Source organism: Cololabis saira, chromosome 7 (genome assembly GCF_033807715.1).
Source record: "Cololabis saira isolate AMF1-May2022 chromosome 7, fColSai1.1, whole genome shotgun sequence".
Taxonomy (NCBI): Eukaryota; Metazoa; Chordata; class Actinopteri; order Beloniformes; family Belonidae; genus Cololabis; species Cololabis saira.
Genome location: NC_084593.1, coordinates 30,107,113 through 30,131,097, shown reverse-complemented (window position 1 = coordinate 30,131,097; position 23,985 = coordinate 30,107,113). Strand labels below are relative to the sequence as shown.

General features: G+C 38.5%; 2 protein-coding genes across 3 annotated transcripts in view; both read right to left on the bottom strand.

Moving 5' to 3' along the window:
* The window catches only part of mrpl11 (mitochondrial ribosomal protein L11), a 54,848-nt gene extending 53,159 nt beyond the window's left edge, over window positions 1-1,689 (bottom strand). The window contains exon 1 of the mRNA XM_061725535.1: window positions 1,594-1,689. The gene's annotated coding sequence lies outside the window, so the exon portion shown is untranslated. The remainder of the gene's footprint in view (window positions 1-1,593) is intronic.
* A 2,924-nt stretch (window positions 1,690-4,613) lies between these two features.
* On the bottom strand, window positions 4,614-17,843 carry si:rp71-46j2.7 (uncharacterized). 2 transcript variants are annotated; one of them, XM_061725531.1, is made up of 16 exons: window positions 17,473-17,843; window positions 16,871-16,976; window positions 14,969-15,182; window positions 14,500-14,642; window positions 12,650-12,824; window positions 12,458-12,513; window positions 11,519-11,703; window positions 11,309-11,419; window positions 11,050-11,175; window positions 10,598-10,696; window positions 10,354-10,512; window positions 7,533-8,112; window positions 5,836-5,899; window positions 5,562-5,740; window positions 5,379-5,467; window positions 4,614-5,265 (listed from the first exon to the last, which is right to left on the bottom strand). In XM_061725531.1, exons 1-16 carry the CDS (start codon window positions 17,659-17,661, stop codon window positions 5,167-5,169), a joined length of 2,574 nt encoding a protein of 857 aa, XP_061581515.1. In that variant the 5' UTR covers window positions 17,662-17,843; the 3' UTR covers window positions 4,614-5,166. The 2 variants fall into 2 exon arrangements, with proteins under 2 accessions (XP_061581515.1, XP_061581516.1); XM_061725532.1 differs by having other exon boundaries at window positions 17,479-17,843.
* Window positions 17,844-23,985: the final 6,142 nt, after the last annotated feature.

Sequence of the window (23,985 nt, the reverse complement as noted above, 5' to 3'; positions counted from 1 at the left end):
CAGGGACTGTAAAAATTATTATTTTTCCATAATTTCACCTAACACCTTTTTTTAACTTATCTTGCACTCTATATTTATTTATTGTTTATTTATTTATCTTGCACGTATACGAGGACCAGCACCTGCGATGAAGCACCTGTAATTTCGCTGTTATGAAATATGAACAATGACAAATAAAGTATCTTGAATCTTGAATAACTCACACACCTCTCTTCAGGACTACGATAACTACAAGCAGACCCACATGTTTAAACACCTTTACTGTGCAAAAGTGGAAATATGGAGGTCTGGACTTCAAACATTTGACTTTTTTTACCAAGGTCAATCGCTTTTTCTGCTTCAGGTACTGTGCTGCAGACTGTCAAAATGTATTTTTCCCTAAAGAATCCGTGTAGTCATCTTAGTCCTCAAAATAGGTATGTGAGTTATTAGGTGAAATTATGGAAAAACAAATTTTTACAGTCCCTCAGGGATAAATTATTTGTATATTCTTACTACTTTTACAGTAAAAGTGTGTAAAATTACAGTAAAAGTATGGGTGTAATCAAGGTAATCTATAAGATCTATGAAAAAAATACATATCTTAATTACCTCTAAATCAGTAGCGCATTTTTTTATTTTTCTCCTTTGTTTATTTTGAGTTTATTTAATGTTATATAATACATCCATGATTTTGACTCGAAATATTATTTTGAAAACCGGAAGTTGTGTTTGAGCCGCATTCATTCTGATGTCGTAAAGACAGAAATACGAGCGCACACGAAATGTGAGGGCTGCTGATTTAACCACGTAACTGCGAATGACAGCTGGCCTGACCGCAGTTTCTACTTGTGATATGTAGTAGTGACAAAAACGTTGCATTTAATCTAATCATCATCTAGAAAACCTAATGTATCCTGCTGTTTTCACACTCAAGTTTGAAGTGTCAGAAAATCAGAACCACCATGTTTTCAAGTGTTCACGCTGCATGTTATTACCTTGCCTCACCTGTTAAAATACCTGAACCTTTTTATTAAATGTGCATTTAACATAATGAACACTTCTATGCTTCTTGCAAAAATGTGTCAGTTTGTGTTATGAAAGTGACCTCCCTTTGTGTCCTTTCTTTAGTTACCTTAATGTTATTAAACAGCGATTTATATGGCCTTACAAGGTTACAACATCAAGTTCCATCATTCAACAGAGCATTTTAAAGAACTTCAGTTTGTACTTCTTTCTTTTCCTCTTTTTAACACTCCTCTGGATACTTATTTTTCTAGAAGTGTTTGCACTTCGTAAATAACACTAAGATACCTCTGATTTACAACATTGATCCCCATTAATGACCATAACAGGTATCACAGCCTCCGGTTTGACCTTATTCCAGTATGAGTAAACAATGGCCATAAGAATAAACGCGGATCTTTAAAGCGCTAAATAAACCAGACACGCAACACAAAACAACATTAATCCACATGATCAACTCACTGGACACCAAGATGCGTCTTCAGCAGCCACAATGAACAACAACCAGCTACAGACACTTTAATTAAAAACAACTCTGCCAGTCAACCAGCTGAAAAGCTTATCGGTGAGTGTTTTATTGTTTAATACCTGAAACTTGTCCTGTACCTTCACGCTGTCAGCAGCATCCTTCAGGGCGCAGACATCTTGGAACAGAGCGGCCTGACTGCTACTGCTGCTGCGGCTCAGTGCTGCCACCTGCAGGCCTGGAGGAGAACCTGCAGGTCTGGAGGAGAACCTGCAACCCAGGAGAGAACCTGCAGGCCTGGAGGAGAACCACTTAATCTATCTGTTTTTGGTTATTTGTTATTTGTTTTTTGTTTTTTTTTGTTTTTTTTTTCATTTTCGTTTTTTTCATTTAGGAAAATTCATTTTATTTTTTTCATTGTTTTCTGCTTATTATTATCTTTAGTTTTTATTTGTTTTTTTTGTCTTGTTTTTCTTTTTAGTTGTTGTTCTTTGTACTTATTATCTACTTTGTTTTATTCTGTTTAACTAACATTTTATATTGTACTGTAAAAGTTTTATAGAAATGTATATTTGTACTGTTGGACCCCAGGAAGAATAGTTGCTGCTGAGGCAGCAATTAATGGGGATCTGAAATAAATAAATAAACCTGCAGGCCTGGAGGAGAACCTGCAACCCAGGAGAGAACCTGCAGGCCTGGAGGAGAACCTGTGTTTAGTTTAGTTTATTTCGTTCATGACATCACAAAAAAAAGAATAAAAATGACAACAAGAAAACAAATACACTGTTCATAGAAAACATTACAAAAAAGTTTCCAATATACAAATAACATCTAGACCGAAAAAGGTGTAGGCTGAAGCAAAGCTTATTATTTGCCTACCCTCAAAAAGATTTATTAAAGTAATGAAATAAAAGCAAGAAGTAAGAGAAAAGACTGCCAGTAAAACAAATGGCCTCCATGAGGATAACAAAAATTCCTCAAGAAATAAAAAAAATTAAGAATAAAGGTGCAGTCTACATGTTACCTTTATCCTTAAAAAATCTAATCAAATCACTAATTAAATAAATACCCAACTCAACATAGCAAGCGTCACCACTCATTAATTTGATATAAAGAAATCATCCTTCTTTTCAATGTTTTTTTAAATAAGGTTAAGGTTCTACATAATTTCAAATCCCTATCTAATTTATTCCATACATCCACCGCTTCCACGGCAATGCATCTCAGTTTGGTGTTGGTTCTGATTGTTGATTTCCTGTATATGCTCTCCCCTCTGAGGTTGTAATGGCTTTGTCTTAAATTGAACATATTTTGAATACAGTCTGGCAGCATGTTATTGTTGATTTTGAACATAATCTATGCAGTTTTGAAGTCCACCAGTTCATTGAATTTAAGCTCATTTGTCTCTATAAATAATTGGTTGGTTCGGTGCTTGTATCCAACTTTGTTTATGAGTCGCATTGCTTTTTTTTGGAGTAAACCTGCAGGCCTGGAGAGGACCTGCAGGCCTGGAGAGGACCTGGCTGCAGCGTGCCTGTCCTGGGCTCACCTTTGGTCGCAGGTGTGCCCCTTTGTGCCCTCGTTTGTCGCCTCTGCTCTGTGACCATTTTGGCCCTCCTGGTGTTTGTATTGCCCCTGTTCTCACATCTGCTACAAGATTAAAATGCATATATATGTCAAGGATAAAAGTTTTTACCAAATCATGGTACTATAATATAAAATATAATATATATATATATATATATATAATAGTTTTATATATATATATATAAAACTGTAATATAAAAGAAAAAAGTAATGTCTTGTTTTGTCGATTCTAACCTTTCAAATAGGTTAATTTTCTTATTCAACCTCTTAACACACCTTTTGTAATTCTCAAACATTTTTATGAAACATTGAAGTACCTTCATAAAAAAATAAACATATAAAGACCCATCAATAATGTGGGTGTAATGTACGAAGAGTATTAGGGCCAGGCAGGAGAAAAATACAAATATTTTAGAGGAAGATTTTTTTTTTCATTATGCACTTCGAGAAAAAAGTCGAAATGTCGAGAAAAAAGTCGAAATGTCGAGATTAATGTTGAAGTACAATTTCGAGAAAGAAGTCGAAATGTTGAGATTAATGTTGAAGTACAATTTCGAGAAAAAAGTCGAAATGTTGAGAAAAATGTCAAAATTTTGTACGATATTGATTTGAAACACATCACACATATGCAGTTGCATAACTTCAGAAACGTACCCTTAACGTTACACTTCCACGATGTAAGTTAGTTGGTTAGTTACGGCTGCTGCTGCATAGCTGTCAGTCGCTCTCCTAACTGGATTTGATGGGCCATTTCCACTTTATTCACCAAATTGTATTTCAACTTTATTCTCGAAATTGTATTTCAACATTAATCTTGACATTGACTTTTTTCTCGACATTTCGACTTTTTTCTTAAAGTGCACAATAAAAAAAAATCTTCCCCTCTCAAATATTTTTTCTCCTGCCTGGTCCTAATACTCTTCCGTAGTAATGACTGTAATGAATGTAGTCTAGTCTATAAGCCAAAATAAAAATGTTACATGCATAAAGAGACATAATGTATGCATTTAACATAGATACTATATACTTCTAGACAAACCTCTCTCTGTACTGGTAAATATACAGCTAGACATGTGAATGAAATAAGACAAATGAAATAGTATGACGGATTCTATATCAGGGATACCTCACAAATCAGTTTGTTTGCCTACGCATAATACTGCTTGTAAGGATGTGTTTTACATTCTTGAACTTTAAACACATGAACTGTGTATTTCATTTGGCACTTTATACTTTAACTCATCTGTGAATCTCGACTCCCTTCTTTCGTTCTCAAAATTGACAAATGTCCAACTTTTTAATCGAAACAGATGATTAAATGTGATAGCAGGCACAGGTAACAAATCTTTATATTCCATCATACTTGCTTAATTATTTACCCAAATTCAATCAAAACAATTTCTTCTTTGTAATTTTTATTTTAAGGATTCATCTTTTAAATTCACCTTTTCCACAGATATAGTTATAAACCAAATAACATTTCTTAAGAGCACTAAAAACAACTATTTAGCAGACCTTCAACTTCATTATGAGAAAGAAAAATACTGAAACAACCCATTATCAAATCATTTTATTTGTAATAAATTCAAGTTTTTACATTACTTCAAGAGCGACTTCATATGGAGTGATAAATATTTAGAAATTGAAATACATTTTAAAATTCATGAGGAAATTCAAAAGAGCTGACACCCATCACCACGCAAAAGTACTCAAAGAGATGGGAAACATTTTAGAAAAATATATTCTTTATACAAAAAAAAGGTGACAGATGAAATTCAAACTATTATGACATACAGAATAATTTCTCTTCCTGAGATAAACAAAAAGTAGATTATTCCAAGTCACCTCTGAGAAATGTTTCTGGTTTCACTGTTCATTAGACTGGAGGTGAAAGAAGATCAATGATCCCAAATGAAATTAAGAAAATATTCACAGTCTGTTTGAGGTAAAGACGGCAAAAAGGATGCTTAACATTTACACACAAGTAATCCCAAATATGTTAAGGCATTTAAAGAGGCTTAATAAATAACATGACATAAATAAAAGCATCAAAAAGTTACATTAAAAAAAAGAAGAAAAGAAAGAAAGGAAAATCAGAGTTTCACAGATCAGTTGGTGGAGTTGGTCACTTTCTGCAGAATAGCAGCGCTCACATTTAATGAGTGCTCATTGGGCAAGAACTCTCTCAACAGGAATGAAAGAAGCATCTGTATAAAAGATAAAGAGGCAGATTTAGAACATACACATTTGTTATCAAACCTGAAGATTAGACACAGGAAAGGAGATATGATGACGGAAAGTGAAATGCTGAGGTACTCACATAAACCAGAGTTTTGTTTTCCTCACTGTCTTGAAAAAGATTAAAAACCGACTCCATGTCTGTCTTCTTCAGGATGAGGTAATTTGAATCTACAACACAGAGTCGACAGAAATAAAAAATGAAAAAACAAAATAAAGATTTAGGTGGTTATCTCTGACTTAAAAGCAGCAAGGTGCCAACTACATCTGGTACTGATGAGGTGATGTGCTCGCTCTCTGGTCTCGTTCTTTTCCTCATCGGTGCGAGGAGGAGAAGGTGCAGCTGCCTGAAACTCGGGCCACAGTTTGTTACGCAGGCTGTCGATGTACGCAGCCATCTGCTCCTCTGTGGGGTTCATCTTGTTTAGGAAAGAGTTCACTTTCCTGAGGAGCAACAGTGAGCCAAGTCATTTAGAGTGAAATTTAACAAATATTTGTAGAAAAGAAAAAAATAAATAAATAAATAGTAGTAAACTTACTTTTTCAAAATGGGCATTACAGGTTTCAAAATGGCATCAAAAATGTTAATGAGGATAGAGTTTCCTGTGAAGACAGGAAAAGTTATAAATCACACCAATATTTAATCTTCACATAAACTAGCAAAAGAAAGTGAAAGAAATATGAATCTATACTTTTAAATTGCAATTTTTGGAAGAGGACTTGTTTTTGTCCTTGAATTACCCAAAAGGGTAGAAACATTTAAACCGGACACTAAAAGTGACAACGAAGTCAAGTTGATAGTATAATCTGTGGTATATTTAAGACTGGTCTTTTAGAAGTATCCCCAGACCCATAAAATTAATTATGTGGAAAATAACTCATATTTTATATCTTCTTTTATCTTTCATTAAAAAGTGACGCCACATGATCAAATAGGCATTTAAAGAGTTGAGAATTTATAAAAATGTAATATATATTAGAATTAATTATCTGTGAGCTATTACTGATACGTGGTTAGTTGGTGTGCTACCGAGACTATACAGACGGATGTAGACGGCAGACACTGAGGTGGTCAGAGGGTTGAGACTACAGGTCCGGGTTTCGGCAGATATCTAAGAGACATCTAGAAAGACAGATGGACCAAGCACTGGGATGGTCAGAGGGGAATATGTCCTGTAGCAATGGGAAATGATAGTAAATTAGAAGCCGCCCACAAAGGGGTAGACAACACAGGAAGCAGAAGCTTTTGTGTTTATTGACACGACACTCGATAGTCGACTTGCATAAACTTACAACAAACGGGCAGTGAGCAGAAGGAGATCTGTTTGTACAAACTCCTTCATGGACACTTACAAAGTCAAAAGGACCTACATCTGTCCATAGAAACTTTATCCACAGGATCACTTAAGTGGAATTAAATTTTTTACTCTGAGAGGGTTAAAATAGCAATGTTTGCTCTTACAATTACAAACATGAGTTAATTAATCATTGGATTGCATCTTACTGAGGTTTATGTGAGAGGCTGAGACTGACATGTGCCAGCTGAGAACCAAAACTCGAGTTGAAAGAGGCTTCAAAACACAAACTGTAAAAAAAAAAAAAAAAAAAAAAACAACAGTTTTAATGTCAGTTTTAATGTCATGTGATCACGCCAGTTTATTTCAGTGTGGTGTAATATTAATTCTCTCTGGTTTGCAGGCTGCCTCAGGTAGATAATTTATCAAAAAGTTAACCTTTATTCATGTGTCATTGCTCCATTAATAATATACGTTACTGCATTTCCAAGATTCTTTTATCAATATTTTAGATGGTGCTTCTTTAATTTAGTAGTTCAGCACCCTTCATGATTTTTTTAAAATTTGTATTAAGCTAACTTCAAGTTCTTGTGTTTTTATCTTAATGACTACTAGTTATATTATTTATAATATATGATATCCTGGTGTCACTTATATGTTTTCATTATGTTGAGCAAAAAACGGAGACAAAAGGTGAAAAAAATAAAAACAGCTGTTTGGCTGCCAGCTGTTAAATCCGCTTCCTGAACAAGTAAAATCATCACCCAGGTCTTTTGAAAACAAGTAAAGCTACCCCTTCAAGTTGTCCTGTGTTTAAAGGAAGGTGAAATTATATCTTTATTATTATATCTTGCTGTCAGCAATTGGGGTAAAAAGAAAAAAAATTATATGAGATGTCCACATGGCAACCATCAGACTTTCAAAACCAAAACTGAACAAACCTGAGATTTCTTTCAGTAGATCCAATATGGCTTTGGTGGCTTCCAGCTGCTCCCGGTTGACTTGACCTCTCTGAAGCTGGGAGTCCTCTCCTCTCAGGAATGTGTCCTGTGCCTCCTTTCCTTTGACCTTGGTCCCTCCAGACATCTTGAAAATCGACTTCTCCTTTTTACTCGACTTTGCACTGAAACATCGCATTTCCACGCCGTCCTGCTGCAGACCCAAATCAGACGGCTCATCACCGCTGGCCTTTGGTGAGCTCAGAGTCTCCTGTGACCTGGATCTGGTCAATCCTCTCATGATCATTTTAATGTGAGAAGTTAAGGGATTATCCAAGTCCTCTGATTTTTCCTGGGAGGAGTTTTCATTTGAGGAGCCTGAGTTAACAGCAGGCTGTGGATTCACTTCTGATTCCTGAGGCACTTCTGGAGGAGAGTCGCACCGAGAGATGACAATGGATGGGACCGGAGAATCGGGAATGTAGCTCCTGCTTTCAGCAGAATTACAGTGGTTTTCTACACACGCAGCTGTGGATTCTGGATGCAGGACTGTATTTTCTTTTGGGACTTCTGACTGTGAGTTCTGCAAAAAAGGAAAGAAATAAACAAAAACAAAACCAATAAAACAGTTCAGGGAGATGCTGTTGTAAGAGCAGGCCACCAATTACAAACGTGACATTTACCAAACTTGAAATACTGCACTGCTTGGGTTAATGGCTAAAGTAAAGTTCTCTTGCTTGTTACCTTCTATTAAAATGTGCTTTAACACATTTATATGAATAGATTCCCATCTGAAAACACATCTATGACACTTGAATAACCACCGGATATTTAGACAACCATAACTATGTTCCCCTTTCTGTGTGGACCAAGATGGTTTAGAAGCTACTTGGATGGGAGGGTTGGACATGTAAAAGCCTACATACATTCTCTTTGCAATAAAGCAAGGGGAGAAAATAAAATGCATTTTTTGCAATTAGAAAAAGCATACTTGTGCTATAGCAATCCACACTTTGTCTTTTCTAGTCATGTGATTCCTGCACTAGGGGTTTATTCTTTTATGACCCTTACACACAAAGCTGACACTACACCATCGGGAGCACCAGTGAACATCTGTCTTGTGTTTTTCGGTGTTAAAGGACACTCGGCTTTATCAGAACCCCCGTCGGCGGTTTATCCAGCCAACTGAACAATGCTGAATCAGACAGTAAGAGAAATCCCCCTGATAGGCTGTTCAGTGTTGTGAATGAGCACCATACACCAGTATGGGAGCACGCCTAAGCATCTTAAGTGACTACAAACTCTAAATCTCCAACATAGCACAATCTTGCCACTTTGTGACTTCCTTGTTCAGAAAATATGACATTCACTGGGTGGTTCAAATTCAGACGAGGGGGGTGGAGTGAAGTGGTTGACTCCATCCCTGGAAACAAGCCATTATGAACAAAGATGTAAATACATGGTTGAAAAGGGTGATTTTGTACTGCCTCTATGTGGTATTTTGACCAAATCCCTTTAGAAAGGACAGCTTTTATGACTAGAGCAGCATCGTCTTCTGTGCTGAAAATCCCTATAATACTCATGGACTTTGGCCAAGAAGTAATATTTCCCACTATGCCTTTTTTATGCCTGACAAAACACTGAACTCCTCCAAAATAACTACTAACCTAAATATTTGCTTGTAGTCTGTTATATATATGAACATGACTCAAAACTATGTTTATGACATGGAAAAAAAGCTTAAAACCTTGTTGAGTGAACCTCTCTTTAAACACAAAAAGTCCCTGACAGAAAAAAAATAGCATGTTACCACTTCAGGCTGCCCACTTCCACTGCATTTATCAAAACAATGAAAATTCAAGGCATTTCAGATACAGCAGCAGACGGAGGCAGAGAAAAATAAAACCAAGCCTCCCAGCAGCTAACAAGATTGTGACTTAAAGTGAAACAGGAAATATGAAGGCATCCTGTCAGGGTTGACATGACAAGCCCATTTTCTCAAGCAGTGAAAAGCACATTCATATCTGATGATGTCAGGTTTGTAAAGATAAGGCTCATGCACAGATATAATGACGCTATTGATAAATAGCTATGTGGAAATAGTTGTTGTACACAGTTAATACCGATCCACGTTGCAGGTATTTGTTAAATGTATACATGGCGTTGCCAGAATATGGACTGTCCATGAGATTTAGCATTTATTTGTGAGGTTCTATTAACTCAAATCATACTATGTTATATTTTAAAGGTAATTTCATTCACCAATTCATGGTCCTGCTTTTAACTTAAATATAGCTTCATAGTTTGGAACCTACAAACCTCTATATATATATATATATATATATATATATATATATATATATATATATATATATATATATATATATATATATATATATATATAGAGAGAGAGATTTTTTTTTTTTTTTTTAAACATTCTGTAAATTAAATTATATTAATAATTTTCTATATTCTTCCATCCCATTACACACACTTCTTAGTGCATTCTTTAGACAAATTATTTAAAATACCGATAATGTTTTTTTTTTTTAACATTAACAGAGCATCCATGAGGCTGCAGAATCCCTGCAAAAGTTAAATGGAGACAATTCTAATTTATTTATGAGTTTTTCTGTGTAAGGCAATCAACCTACGTACAAAACACTCAGATGGTCAAATTGACGTAACCTTGAATGATGAACACAAATTAATCTGGTAAGTATACTTGTAATTTGTAAAAGTAGCACAGGCAAACCTTGTTTCTAACAAATCAGAATAATGTATCAAAGCGTGAACTTGATGAAAGACAGCAGTGAGACGTTACCTCTTCTTCCTCCTGGCCTGGAGTGAGGAAGTAAGCCAATCCACTGAGAAGCCCCCACACACCTCCAGACTGGACTTCTTCATTCAGCAGTTTGTCAAGTGGACACAAGAACTGAAAAATTGGTTGACTGTGGCCAATCAGATAATCAGAAATCAATTCCTGGAAGACAAAATTACAATTATATAGAGTGAAATCTTTTCAAGTTATTATTTATCAAGACATTTGAGCTTCCCAAGTAAGTCACCTGCAGGAAGTGCTCAACTGATGCCCTGGCTTCTTCTGTAACCTCGTCACTGACCTCAGACTCCTCCAGCTCCAAGATCATGGGAATGTTGGGGGAGTCCTGAGAATAATAGTAGTAGTTGTAGTAGGGGTCTTTTTTGTAGCCGCTATAGTATCTCCCAGAAGTATCATCTCCCTCATTTAATTCAGTCAGTAGGTTTGAGTTTGGCCTGTTTGGCATCATTTGTAAAACCAGAGCATATCTAGTAAAACCAAGTGCATATGTGGCCACAGAGTTGTGCTAGACTCTTACATAAGCGAGTGCTTCTCCTCACAGGTGAAGGCTCCAATTCATTTCAGGAAGTTTAATTTGCAAACATTAGCAGCTGCAGCAATTAACAAGAACCACTATCATATGTTAATTAGTACAAAAAAAGAAAACAATTTAACAGGGATTTGCACGCAGGGCTTCACCTGCCATCTGTTGCGGAAATGAATAGCATCCGTGTAGGTCTTCTTGATGTCCCAGTGCAAATTCTCAGGGCTGTCTTTTTCCTCCAGGTGTACAGTGAAGATTAGCTCTCCATCCTCCCAGACAGCCTACAACAGTTAACCTCTGGTCAAAACTCAGCTCAAACATTAACACTTCAGCAAATGACAAGCTTTTACAGGGCCTTGGTAGACAGATAACAAGCCTTCGGGACACTCCTCACTGTCACCATTTCTAACTCACATGAGGGATGCTGACGGCCCAGTGGCCAATGCACCACATCTCATAAGACAGCTTGAATTCCATCATGTCCTCTTGGACGCTGGCCAGATAGTCCTCCAGATCGCTGTCATCCTGATGGTGTTTGGTAAAAGAAAAGAAGCAATGAATGTGTCAGGCTTAGCAAATTGTGATATTCAATTTAATGCCCTGCATGATCTGAGGCAGCATCACCCTGTCAGAGTCTGTGTGGCTGCGAGCAGAGCCGCCCCTGCTGCTCACGTTGTCTTCATTGGACTCGTCCCCGTGCATGAGCCTCAACATCAGATCCTGCTCAACCTTTTTCATCTTCTTCTTCTTGGCTTTCTTGGATTTCATCTTTTCCACAAATTTGGACCATCCTTCTTTTAACCTGTTGCCTAAAGTTCAGAATAGTAAACATAGTAAAAGCATAGCATTTTCCTGGATAATTTTGAACAACTTCCTGTTACATTATTTGACTGTATCCCAAGCATTGTGAATAACAAATTCTCTCAAGACATTGAAAAACACTTTGGGCTGAAAATTTGCTTTGAATAGTGCATTAACAGAAAGTGGTGCAACAATGGATGGTGAGAAGATGTTTGTGAAAAGCCATTTGAACAATTCAATGCACAATGAGGCAGGGCAACGGCGTAAACACGATTATTATTCAAACTGTCAAAGTTATTATTCATGTAACAACCTGGCAATTTGTGAATCATTATGACAACTTAGGGTGTTTTTCAGAATTCAGGATTAGATATATTATAGACATCCGTTATTCAGCCATCGCTGCTGCTGGATTGTTTCATTTAAACAGAGCAGAGCTGATTATAAAGAAAAACAGGAACTATATGAGTTTCTGTTTGTGTAATTAGCTGTCTGGAACAACAAACAGATGAAACTGAGGGCTGATTGTGCACTGAAAACCAATTTGACAAAGAAAAGTATAACATTAGGTAGCTGACAGCACACTTACTCATGAAATAATTGTACAAGTCAATATCCAGGCACATTCATGTGTTTTAAAGTACCCCATTATTTTTACCTTAGGCCTTTTGTCGCTGAAGAAAATAAATAACGAAAACAAGAACTCACACAGAGCTTTGAACAGAATAATTTCAAGCTGCAACAATACATCACCGAAGATACCTTTTCTTTTGCCCTTGATCCCACTACCGTTTGAAATCCCAGCTCCTTCCAAGCTCCTAAATAGTAAACCAAAGTAACTTGTCAATTTCAATTTGAAGCACAATTGGTGGATGCTACAGTCATTTCTTAAAAACGGCTCACAAACATTTCAGCAGGTCAAAAGAGCAGGGTGGTAACATGACAGCCACTTACACTAGACTTCCTTCCCCCTCGCCCTCATCCTCCTGTGAAGCCAGAGAAACATGATCTGGGTCAGATACGTGCAGCTCCTCAGCAGAGATTTCCAATGCAACTCTGTCAAGCTGGTTTACCACCAGCTGGTTCAGGTTGTCGGGGTCGGAGAGCCAATTCACCAAGAGCCCCAACCCTACAAAGACAGCCACCACAAAGGGAAATATGCAAAATATATTACAGTTTCAGTTCTGGCTTAAATCACTGTGAAAGCTGTAAATCAGTAACTGTAGCCTCTACACTTTCAGGCCTTACAGGGGTAACACGGCATGCTAAAAATAAAAGTTATTACCTTTATTTGTTGTAAATAAATAAATGATTTGTTAGGACTTGGGGGGGTGGGGGGGGACCAAAACACTGAACATAACTGCATGATATGCAGTCCTTCAATTTAGTTTCAATTACCCAGGACACAACATATTTGTGGCCGTCATAGAGGCTGGTGCGTAGACCTTTTTTGTTTTGAAAAACATTTCAGCCAGTTCCTGCTGTTTCTTGCAGGATGCAAACAAGGAACGATAAAATAAAGAACATAAAAGAAAAAAAAACACACTTGCCACAACTACAGGAGTCCATTGAATTGATGATATATTTAAGAATATATCTGTCTGTAACCTAAATCCAACTGAAAAAAACATTATACTGTATACTAGGAAACAAATACAGGAAAAACAAAGAAAAAAAAAGAAAGAATATTTGCTCGTTATTAAGCCGGTTTATATTTACTAATTTCACTTCTACAAATTAGGGATTTTCCTATAATTTACAGCTGAAGTAGTTTCAGTCGTTTAGTTTCATCACATCCTCCTAATGCACAGATGACAGCAGAGCAAATCAGGGATGGTTTTGGCAGATAACCTTACTCGAGAGAGACACGACTTATTACATTACTGTAAATGCACTAGAAGAATCCCGACAGATATTGATCCATCTAAAAGCAAACATGGACAGATGTTGACTCCAAATGTCAAAAAGTCTGAAATCGACCTGTAATAAGAGGACGAGCTAAAGGTATGGTCTACTCTGCAGCGTTTTGTTTTGTTGCCGTGCAGACATTGTTTGTTGTTTCTCCGTCAGTTCACCGATTAATTTCTTGGTATTCTGAAATTAACAGCAGTTAAATGTACAAGATGTGACACTAATGAGCTTTTTGTGCTTAAATATGGTCTATGGGCAGCCATTTCAGGGCAGTGCAATGTCTGGCTTTAAGATTAATCTGGCCTATCTGCCCACTGGTGATTGAGAGACCAAAAAAAGTAGAGATAGGAGAAGAGAGGAGGAGTTTTCTTGCCATTTCAGAAAGAAGCAAAGTTCTATATTTATCCTCCACTAAATGCCAAATAAAGCCCTTTATTTAGTCAGAGGGTTAGTAGAGTTTCACTTCTGGCTCTGCTCAGTGTGTTCAGGAGTTAGTCTTAAAACGTAAGAACATTTACTTGTACATCTGGGAACAGGTTCGTCACTCATTTAACTCCAGAGCAGTCCGGATGAACATTTAACTTTAACAATTCTGTTAAATCCTTTATTGAAACTGGGGAACACCTATAAATGCCAAATCCTTGTGCACAGTAAGACTCTAAAGAGATAAAACATTTTATCCATTACTGAAAAAGAAAGAAAACATTAAGGGGAACTGAAAGATCTCAGTATGAGTCCGTTCTTTTATTTAACCTAAAGTTAATCTCTTAAGTCTACACTGCTGCTGACACTAAAGGATTACATAGAATTCACACTCCTGAAAGAAGTCAAGGGAGGCTTAATCCTTACATAACACTGGGTTACTGTAGAGATTGGATTTAGTGCTTCCTTACCCTTTAAGGCAATGATCTCATTTAGGGCACAGCGGTTGACTTCTTGTCCCCAGAGAGATTGGGGAAAAAGGTTGCGTACCAGCGCGTCAGAAAGCTCCCGGAGGACTGTGATCTCCTGTGCTCTGGAGCTGAACAAGACCTCTCTGAAGCAGACAGCAAAAACACACGTAAGCTTAAATGTTCATAAGTACTAGCCTTCTCCAAATATCTAATCAGCTTTGAATAGTCTCAGAAGCTCTTAAAGATTTTTATCTAAAATCTGCTCCTGTGATGCAACACTCTTCGATCACTACGTCTTAGGAGTCCATCAGCAAAGATGTGACCTAAAATATGGTTACCTATTCACAGACGATAAAAAGTAACGAGGGATTTATAGAGTTCAGAAGCCTTATGAAGTGCAAAGTCTAACCTAAGAGGCACCAGAATATAATACGACATGCATAAAAAGAAAGAAAAAGACTAGTCTCACCTGTCAGACTGTTTGGCATTATGCAAGTGCTGGGTCAAAATCCGAATGGAGCCCACCGCCACCTGGCAGACATCAAAGTCTTTGGCCCTCTCAACGATGCGGTCAATTACGAAGTCAAAGTCCCTGCTGAGCACTTTATGCAGAGGCTGGTGCTCACGTGGCTCAGGGACGCTGTACCAAGGCAGGACCAGCTGCGTGTAGGCGCACTCAAACACTGAGGAGAGCCATCACAATGTCAGCAAATCACAATAGGGGAGGGAGGTGAAAGAGAAATACAACTCACCTTCAAGATCAAACTTTAAGGCAGCAGCAGAGCTCAGTTGAAATTCGAGCTCTCACTTTTTTCTTTTCTTTTTTAAATTTCTGAATAACTTAAAAACTCAATAATTAATTTCAAAACCCCACATAAATATCCATGCCAGGACTCTCCTCTGAACAGGAGGTGGTGGTGAGAGGAAGATGACCTCATCTGGAATCTTTTATTCTGTGAATTGACATCCCAATAATTTCATTTAGATATTACTGATAAACTAAATGTTCATTTTGTCCAAAGAGAGCTGCAATAGGCTCCAGCAGATCCCTTGTGACCCTGAACAGGATAAGCAGGTATAGATAACGGGTGGATAGACAGTCTAAATGTCAATGCAGGGCTTTGATGGTCCCTTATTTATAATTTTTCAGAGAATTGCTTAAACTGAAGATTGCTTGTATTTTTGCTGAAACAGAAGCTCCCTTACACCGACCAGCCACAACATTAAAACCACTTTTAGTTGAGAAACATTGATCATCTCATCACAAATTACATTGGGAAATTCCAGTATTATAAATATCCACAAGATGTGACAATACAAAACCTCCTTGACATCCCAGAACATCTCCGGAGGTTCTGTATTGATGTCACAGTGGCCGGAGTCATACTGAGGGCACGAGAGTGCATGTATACAAATGTACAAAAATTAATGCAAGGAGCTTTAATGTTATCACTGTTCAATTTTGACCAATAGGCAGAAGAACTATTTTAAGTAGACACTGTGTGTGTGTGTGTGTGTGTGTGTGTGTGTGTGTGTGTGTGTGTGTGTGTGTGTGTGTGTGTGTGTGTGTGTGTGTGTGTGTGTGTGTGTATATATATACATATATATATATTTTTTTAATCTCAAACATTTTGTCAGTGCGTGCCTTAATTGCACTGAGGGGGAAACAAGCTACAACCTTAGCCTTTGGAGCAACACTGATAAAGTTAAAGTATGTATTTTGGGTTCCTGAATTGCTGTATAGTTTACAAAAGTGCAAAATTAAACTATATAACCTATATAAATTAAAGACAGTTTAAAAACGGTAAAACCTGATTTGAGGAGGACTGATAGCTCATGAGTGTGCAAACCAGCTCTATATTTAGAAGTGAGTTAGTACAGTCAAGTGTTTTTGAAGCCTCATTACGAAACAAAATAAAGTCTAACATACTTTACTATTACCTCACTGTTTAAAGTTTAAGTTTATTTCTATTAAAGTGGGAGACTTCCGAAAGTCAAAGAAACTGTTGAATTGCATTAAGAGCTGAGAAATATGAATAAAGGTGCAAAAAAAGAGGACAAAAATCTGATAACAGTGCATGAAAAGTGCAGTTCATTTCCTGCTTGATTCATAACAGCTGTTTAAAGACTCCCACTTCTTTTATTTCCAAAACGCCCCTCCTAGTTTGCATGTAACGTGAGCTGGAACAGCAGCCCTGCCTATGCAGAGTTCCTCTTTTCAAATGTGTCAAGTTAAAACAGAGCTGATGACAAAACATTGAAATCAGGTGTGAAGATCCAGCAGTCCAGTCGTTAAACCATTTCTTATTTGCTCTAAAAGTGGCACCTAAATGGACATGTGTATGTGTGTGTGTGTGGGGGGGGCCCTCACCTTGCTGTAGGGACCTCTTGGCATGAGGACAGTGAGACTTTGGTGGTTCTGAGTCCTTCCCAGTTCCCGCATCAGTCACGTCAAACCACTCATCCTCAGCAGTTTCCTGGAAAACAAAACAGAGTGAAAAAAAATTTAAAAAAATGTAGCAGGACAGTGTGTACATATCTGCAGTGCAGGCTCGAGTAGGAAAAAGTTATTTGCACTTCAGGCAAGAAGTACTTATGTTTCACTTTGACTTGTTTTACTGTCTCAAAGTGCTGTCATGTGATCCCAGCAGGGGCGACAATCACAATGCTGACATTCCAGGTTAAGCCTGAATTATGGCTCTGCGTTAAAATGACGCAGACGTAAGGTACGGCGTAGGGGACGCGGCGACGCGCCCCCTACGCCGTAGGCTCTGCGTCGGTGCGCGGAACCATATATCAGCCTTTAATCAACAATCAAGTCGCTTCATCACACCTGTCAGTGACGTGCAGGAGGTTGAAAACGAAAACATCTTACACTCATATTTTAACTACGAGCTATCTTAGGTTTAATCTTGCAAAAAACCAACTTGAGCCTCGGATTTAAAAGTTTGTCTGATGGAAAAGCAGCAGTACCTGAACCTGAAGCGGGTGTTCCGTCGTCTCTCCGTCAGTCTGCGTCCCGCTCTCTCTCCCTTCGCTGCCACGCAGGAGTGGCGTGGAAAAGCAAAACACGAAACATATGAAGTACTGCGTTAAAGAGCGACCGCAGTCGGAGAAATACCAAACCAGGCCGAAAGTTACGGCGATACACAGACGCCACATCTTCCTCCCCCTCTCTCTCTTTCTCCTACAGCAGCAGGCTCTTTCCGCTCACTTTGAACCGATGCATGTTGGACAAAGTGGCTGCTGACTTGTTCGAGCACATGTTTAATTCCGAGGAAAAGAAGATGAAAAAGGAGGAAGAAAAGGAGGAGGGGAAGGCCGGTTTCCTCCCAGCACAAGCTACTCGAACTGTGTTTAAAAAAAAAAAGAAAATTACACGCTCCGAGTCAAGGTGGTTAAAGAAGAGCTGTGATTGGCTGCAGGGAGGCCCGGGTGTCAGCTGTGGACAGTGATGGGACGCCCTCTACTGGTCACACCTTTAACTTCACACTGGATATTTTTTAAGTTAGATATTTCCCAAAGATTTACTGTCCATGGACCATGAGTAAGTAACGTATGCAGGGGCGAAAATCCCGGGGGGGACAGGGGGGACAAGTCCCCCCCATTAGTAAAGCTGTCCCCCCCTAGAATAATTTGAGAGCGAATTAATAATTTTGGAACAATGCAGTAGTATTTAGTAGTGATGCACCAAAATGAAAATTTGTGGCCGAAACCGAAATCGAAAATAATAATAAACAGTAAAATCTCATTACACTTAAAACAAGAGTAATCACCAGAAAAATAACTTGTTATTTGACAATTTTCACCTGTTTCAAGTAAATTTTCACTTGAAATAATTAGAAAAATCTGCCAGTGGAACAAGATTTATCTTATAAGCAAAACAATCTTGTTCCACTGGCAGATTTTTCTAATTATTTCAAGTGAAAATTTACTTGAAACAGGTGAAAATTGTTGTTTTTCTCCAGTGATGAGTCTTGTTTTAAGTGTAATGAGATTTTTTTAAACTAAAAATGAGACATTTTAACTAGAAATAAGACAAATATTCTTGTTAAGATTTTGGGTTTTTGCAGTGTATTATGTCAGATGTGCTGTATTATTGCCACCTTCCACCTAATACCATTGTTTTGTATTACTCTAAGAAAGGTCTTCTGCCTGTTTGCGAGATAGAGTTGAAAATGTCAAAATGCTGTATTAAAGGAAGGCTAAAACTTTTATTCCTTGTCCCCCACTGGATTTATTCTCTAAAATTTTACTGTTTATCGTCCCCCCCAACTATGAAACGGGATTTTTGCCCCTGAACGTATGAATAATTCTGCTGTGTTTTGCAGATTAGTCTGAGTAAAAACAGACTTTTCAAATGAAGGAGTACTAAGTCTACTAAAACCAGCTTGGAACTGAAGACAAATGTCCTTTTCATCGGGTGGTGAGAATTTAACAGCTCTCTTCTCTAAATACACCTTTTACAAAAAAGTGTAAGTGCAGCATGTACAGCCATAAACTTTGTCTTTTGCAAAGCAGCTTTCCGAGAACATTAGCGAGCACTCTACTTTGCTTTACATATTTTGTGAGCGTGACCTTTTTAGGGCCGTCTTTGCTAATGGCGTAGACATGATTAGTGTCTCTGACGGTTATTAAGACTTTGGTCACTTGACTTGAGCTTAAAACAGATGCTTCCCCTGAATGAACAGTTATGTTTGTAAGAAGCCTTGAGGGGAGATCACTTTATATATGTTAAAGCAAGAAAACATGTGTTTTTCATAATAGGTCCCCTTTAAATATATAATATAATATAATATAATATAATATATTTCAGAGCGACATTGAGGGTTTATTCCGATGCATCTTTGCACACATGAGCAGTGCTGCTATGTTCTTTTAAGACAAAAGAGGCTCTGTGCAGGCATTTTTTTAAAACAATCCCTGCTTGTTCAGTCCTCTTCTTATTTTAATTTTAATATTTAACACAGTAACTGAATTCTGTAGAACAGGGGTGTCAGACTCTATTTCATCCAGCACCACATCAACACTATGGGCAGACTCTATGGCAACAGCAAGACTACTTAAATATATCTACTTGAAAAAAATGATATTACATGATTGTCTGTGCAACTGAGTATAATAATAGCTATAAATTCATTATTTTTGTAGAGGTGTGGCTGACTCTTGACAGACTCTTCAGGCAACTCAATAATACTTGGCTGGCCTCCATTAGGCAGACATGTTTTTACTTGCCTTCCTTAAATTGCCTTCCTTCTTACATTATATGATTCCTTCTTATGATACATTAATTAACCATAAAACTGTTGAAAGATATAGTTTCATTTGAGATACTGCCATCCAGTGGGTAGATTATATGGTGGAGACCACAAAGTGATGCTGCTCTTTATTTAAGTACTGAGCAGGGCAGATTACTTTATAGATCATTTTTTGTTTAATGCAGTACTAACAGGATTTTGTCAAGATGTTATGGATCCTCTGATTACATTTATAGAGAGAAATGTGCTACTGACACGCCTGTTGTTGCCTGCTGACATCTATCAATAAAGATATATGGCTGGAAAATAAGGAGATTATGTTTATTACTACACTACCACTCAATAGTGTTGTAATAAGAATGCACTAAGAGCTAGAGAGGCAATCCACATATGGTGAATGCTAATGGCTCTTCTAACTGTTTGCACTGGAGTTTTTCCACAGAGCAGCCTGTGCTGTTAACAAGCAAGTAGTGAGAGGCTTTAGGTTGTTATCTGACATCAAAATCTCTGCCTCAAGAAGCTACATGAAAGATGGCACAAGTATTTCACAGGCAGCCCCATGTACTTCCAAGCACCTCAATGAGTTGTCAACACTGGTCGAAGGTTGGAGAGAAAGTCATCAAAGTTTTAGAGTCTCTCAATCCAGAAAGGAGTGAGGGATGATAGCATGGTGAATGCTGCAGGAGCAGAGGAAATGCTATATTTGTGCAGAAGCAGCCGATTCAAATCTTAGGGTGGGAATATTCTGGAGCTCTGCAACAGACGAATAATAGACAATTGTTTCGGAATAGACTGGCAGGCAGGTTAGCAAGAGTCGGCACCAGTTGTGGTGATGGCAGTATTTGTGCTGTCATACTCTTCTAACATATAATGTTGATGCAGTCTGCAAAATTGCATCATCAGCAGGGACCATGATGCATGGCATGGCCAACAACTGCATCAGCAAATGGCTCAGCTTCCCCTGCTGCTCTCCAACTTAGGCCTCTTTGGCAAGAATACTTTGCAGCCTCTGCTGAACTCAGCCAATATCTTCAGCCAAAGGGAATCCAAGGACTAGCTTATAAGAAGTGCAGATGCAGAGGTTCATATGGGGCCGGGGACGAAATTGCATGCATAGTTCAACCAAGCCATCAGCAGGTTGCAGCACGGAGAGGTCTTGGAAAAGTTGAACAGCTAGGCAGGAATGGGCGGAGGAGAACCAGTGCAAGGCCCTGTCCCAATACTCCCCCTACCCCTCGTTTTCATCACTACCCCTAAATTTTGCGCGTTCCCGTGAGGGTAGTGGTGTCCCAATTCCTCTTTTCACCTAGGGGGAGTGGAGAAAACGAGGGGTAGTGGCTATGAATTGTCCCTACGGAGCGAGGGATTTGCGGTCCTCACTCGCTGACCTAGGGACCAAAAAATTTCCCAAAATGCTTTTCGTCGTCATTTGCGGACTGAATCCAAAAAAAAAAACATGGCGGACATTTCTTATTTTTTAGTGAATAAAATCAATATTTCGAGTTAGTTTCTGCATAAAAATGAGTTTTGATTACATTTCTAGCGAGAAATATATATTTTACTTTCATAATAGTCACTCAGTGAATAACATACATAATCACTTTTTTGCCCATTTTTTGCAATCTCGCCGGAATAAAGGCTGATTTATGGTTCCGCGTTACACCAATGCAGGCCTACGGCGTAGGTTACCCGGCGACGCGCGCCGTACGACGTACCCTACGCCGTACCCTACGCCGTACCCTACGCCGTAGGCTCTGCTTCGATTTAACGCAGAACCATAAATCAGCTCCCGAAGCCGGCGGGCAGACAGAAATCCCGAAATTTTTCGGAGCAAATTTCTTAACAGGCGTAGCTACAACTGTTAGATTTCATCTATTAAACCAACATTTATCTTCCTAAATGATTTATTTCAGCCAGCGGTAATTCTCCACAGAGCTGCAGGTTTCTCCCCGGGAAGACGGCGCAGGTTGACCTGGCGATCACGTCTGTACTCCGGCTGCTGCTGCGCCCCGGTCTCATCATCGCCGAAACAATCAGATCAAATTTCTTAACAGGCGTTATTTGGATAAACTGAGCACAGGTTGGGGATCTTAAGGGTTACTTTTACACCTGAAAAAATATTAAAACTTAATAAAGTGCCATATTAACAGCGCTACAGCTGAAATTAAAACAGCTTTTGGCTCTCAGCTTCCTGATTAGGAGTAGGAATGAAAACGAGGGGTGGGGGGAGTATTGGGACAGGCCCCTGGGAAGATTTCAAGTGCCCTAAAATCTGTCCCTTCTTTTTTAGGGGTAGTGAAGAAAAGAAGGGCGAGTGAAAGAAAGTAGGGATAGTGAAGAAAAGTAGGGGGTGTATTGGGATTGGGCCCAAGTCTTGTACAGAGCCACTAGCGGAGCAGTGGAAGACCTTGATGGTGGAGGAGGACACACTGGTGGAAATGGAACAATATTTTATCAAGTCAGTGTGTCCTCGAGCATGACTCAGCTTCCTGATGAAGGCAGTCTAAAACACATCCCCATGTCCTTGGTGGTTTGGGAATGAGGATCCCACTGTGCAACAACAGTAGCATATGCCTCCAGCACATGTTTGCAGGGTGCAAGGTGACGCTGGCCCGCAGCCTCTTCATGTCGCACAAACAGGTGTTGCTGAAGCTGACAGAGCTACTGTGGAGAATTGCAGGGTGGCAACAAACAATTCCTTAGGTCAGCATCAACAGGTCATGCCTTTTGTCAGGCTAGGGGAAGGGTAGCAAGGAAGAGCTCTTTGAATAGCCGTGGATATACAGGGGGGGGGTCTTAGACAGTGTTCTACTGCCGGGCCACCCTGACATCTGAGACGAGTTACCGTATAACTCCCGTCTTGGCCTTGCTGCACTGGATTCCGGTTAGTTTTAGGATTAATTGTAAAATCTTGATTTTAACTTTTACAGCTCTTCATGATCCGGCTCCAGGGTACATGTCTGAACTCCTTTGCCCTCATGTCGCAGGTCTCTTAGGTCTGCCAACCAGACTCTTCTGGTTGTACCTCGAACTAGGTTTATAACCAGAGGTGATAGAGCCTTCCAGTCTATTGTACCAAGGCTTTGAACTACTCTTCCTCAGGACCTGAGAGACTCAGCTACTGTGGACATTTAAAAAAAAACAACATTTTAAAACATACTTGTACAAGCAAGCTTTTAGTAAGGGATCGTAGTGATTTTTCTGACAGTTTCTGTCTGTTGCTAGTCTTGGTTTTGTGCTTTATGGATTATATTTTCCTTGTTTATGTAATTTATAGTTTTAACTTTTTACCTTTGTGTTGTTATGTGAAGCACTTTATGAGCGTCCTCTGTGAAAAGTGCTATATAAACACATTTTACTTTACTACCCTCTGCAGGCCGTTAATGTCCTGTGCAGTACTGTGAGGAGATGATGCTCTGAATCAGGATCCCTGATCTTAAGGATTGGTGGAGAGACGCTAAACTTTCACAGCTGTCTCAGAGGGTGTCTTGCCTTCTAAGATTGGGCTTAAATGTAATCAGACCAGGTCAAGTCAGACACCCAAAACTGCTCATGATCTCAACAAATACATTAAAAATGGCGAAAGTGCAGAACTTGAATGCATAAATGTTCTAAAAAAAATAAAAATAAAAAAAAACCCACACCTGCCATGATATAAAAACAATGGCCACATTCTCTGCTTATTATATATTATTTAAACTGAAAATCAATAAATGCATTTCATCTTCAGTTACTGGAAAATAGAAAATTATGTTCAGGTAGTATATATATAAAAATTTGTATGAGTATGAAATTATATTTTACTTCAGGTTTACGTATGTATTATTGACAAATTTAACCAAATTAATCTACAGGTTTTATTCTTTAATTATGTGGTAAAATGAGGTTATTCTATTTAATTTGGAGAAATGTTAAACGTACTTTTCCATGTTTAGGTGTTACTTATGGCGTCATATGACCACAAGAGGGCAGCAAAACCTCTCTTCACTGAGCCCTGAGCAGGGCAGACGACCCAACAGATGCAACCTCAGACTTACGACTGACATTTGTTGAAGAACATGTGTGTGATGGAAGAAATAATATGGACTTAATAAACTCCAGAAACAGGTCATCCTTTGATAGGTAAAACACCTGATATGAGCACAATGGAACCGATATTTTAACTTTAACGACATGACGGACAGATGGGAGAATAGATAATAATGCTATGACATAATTCAGTGAAACA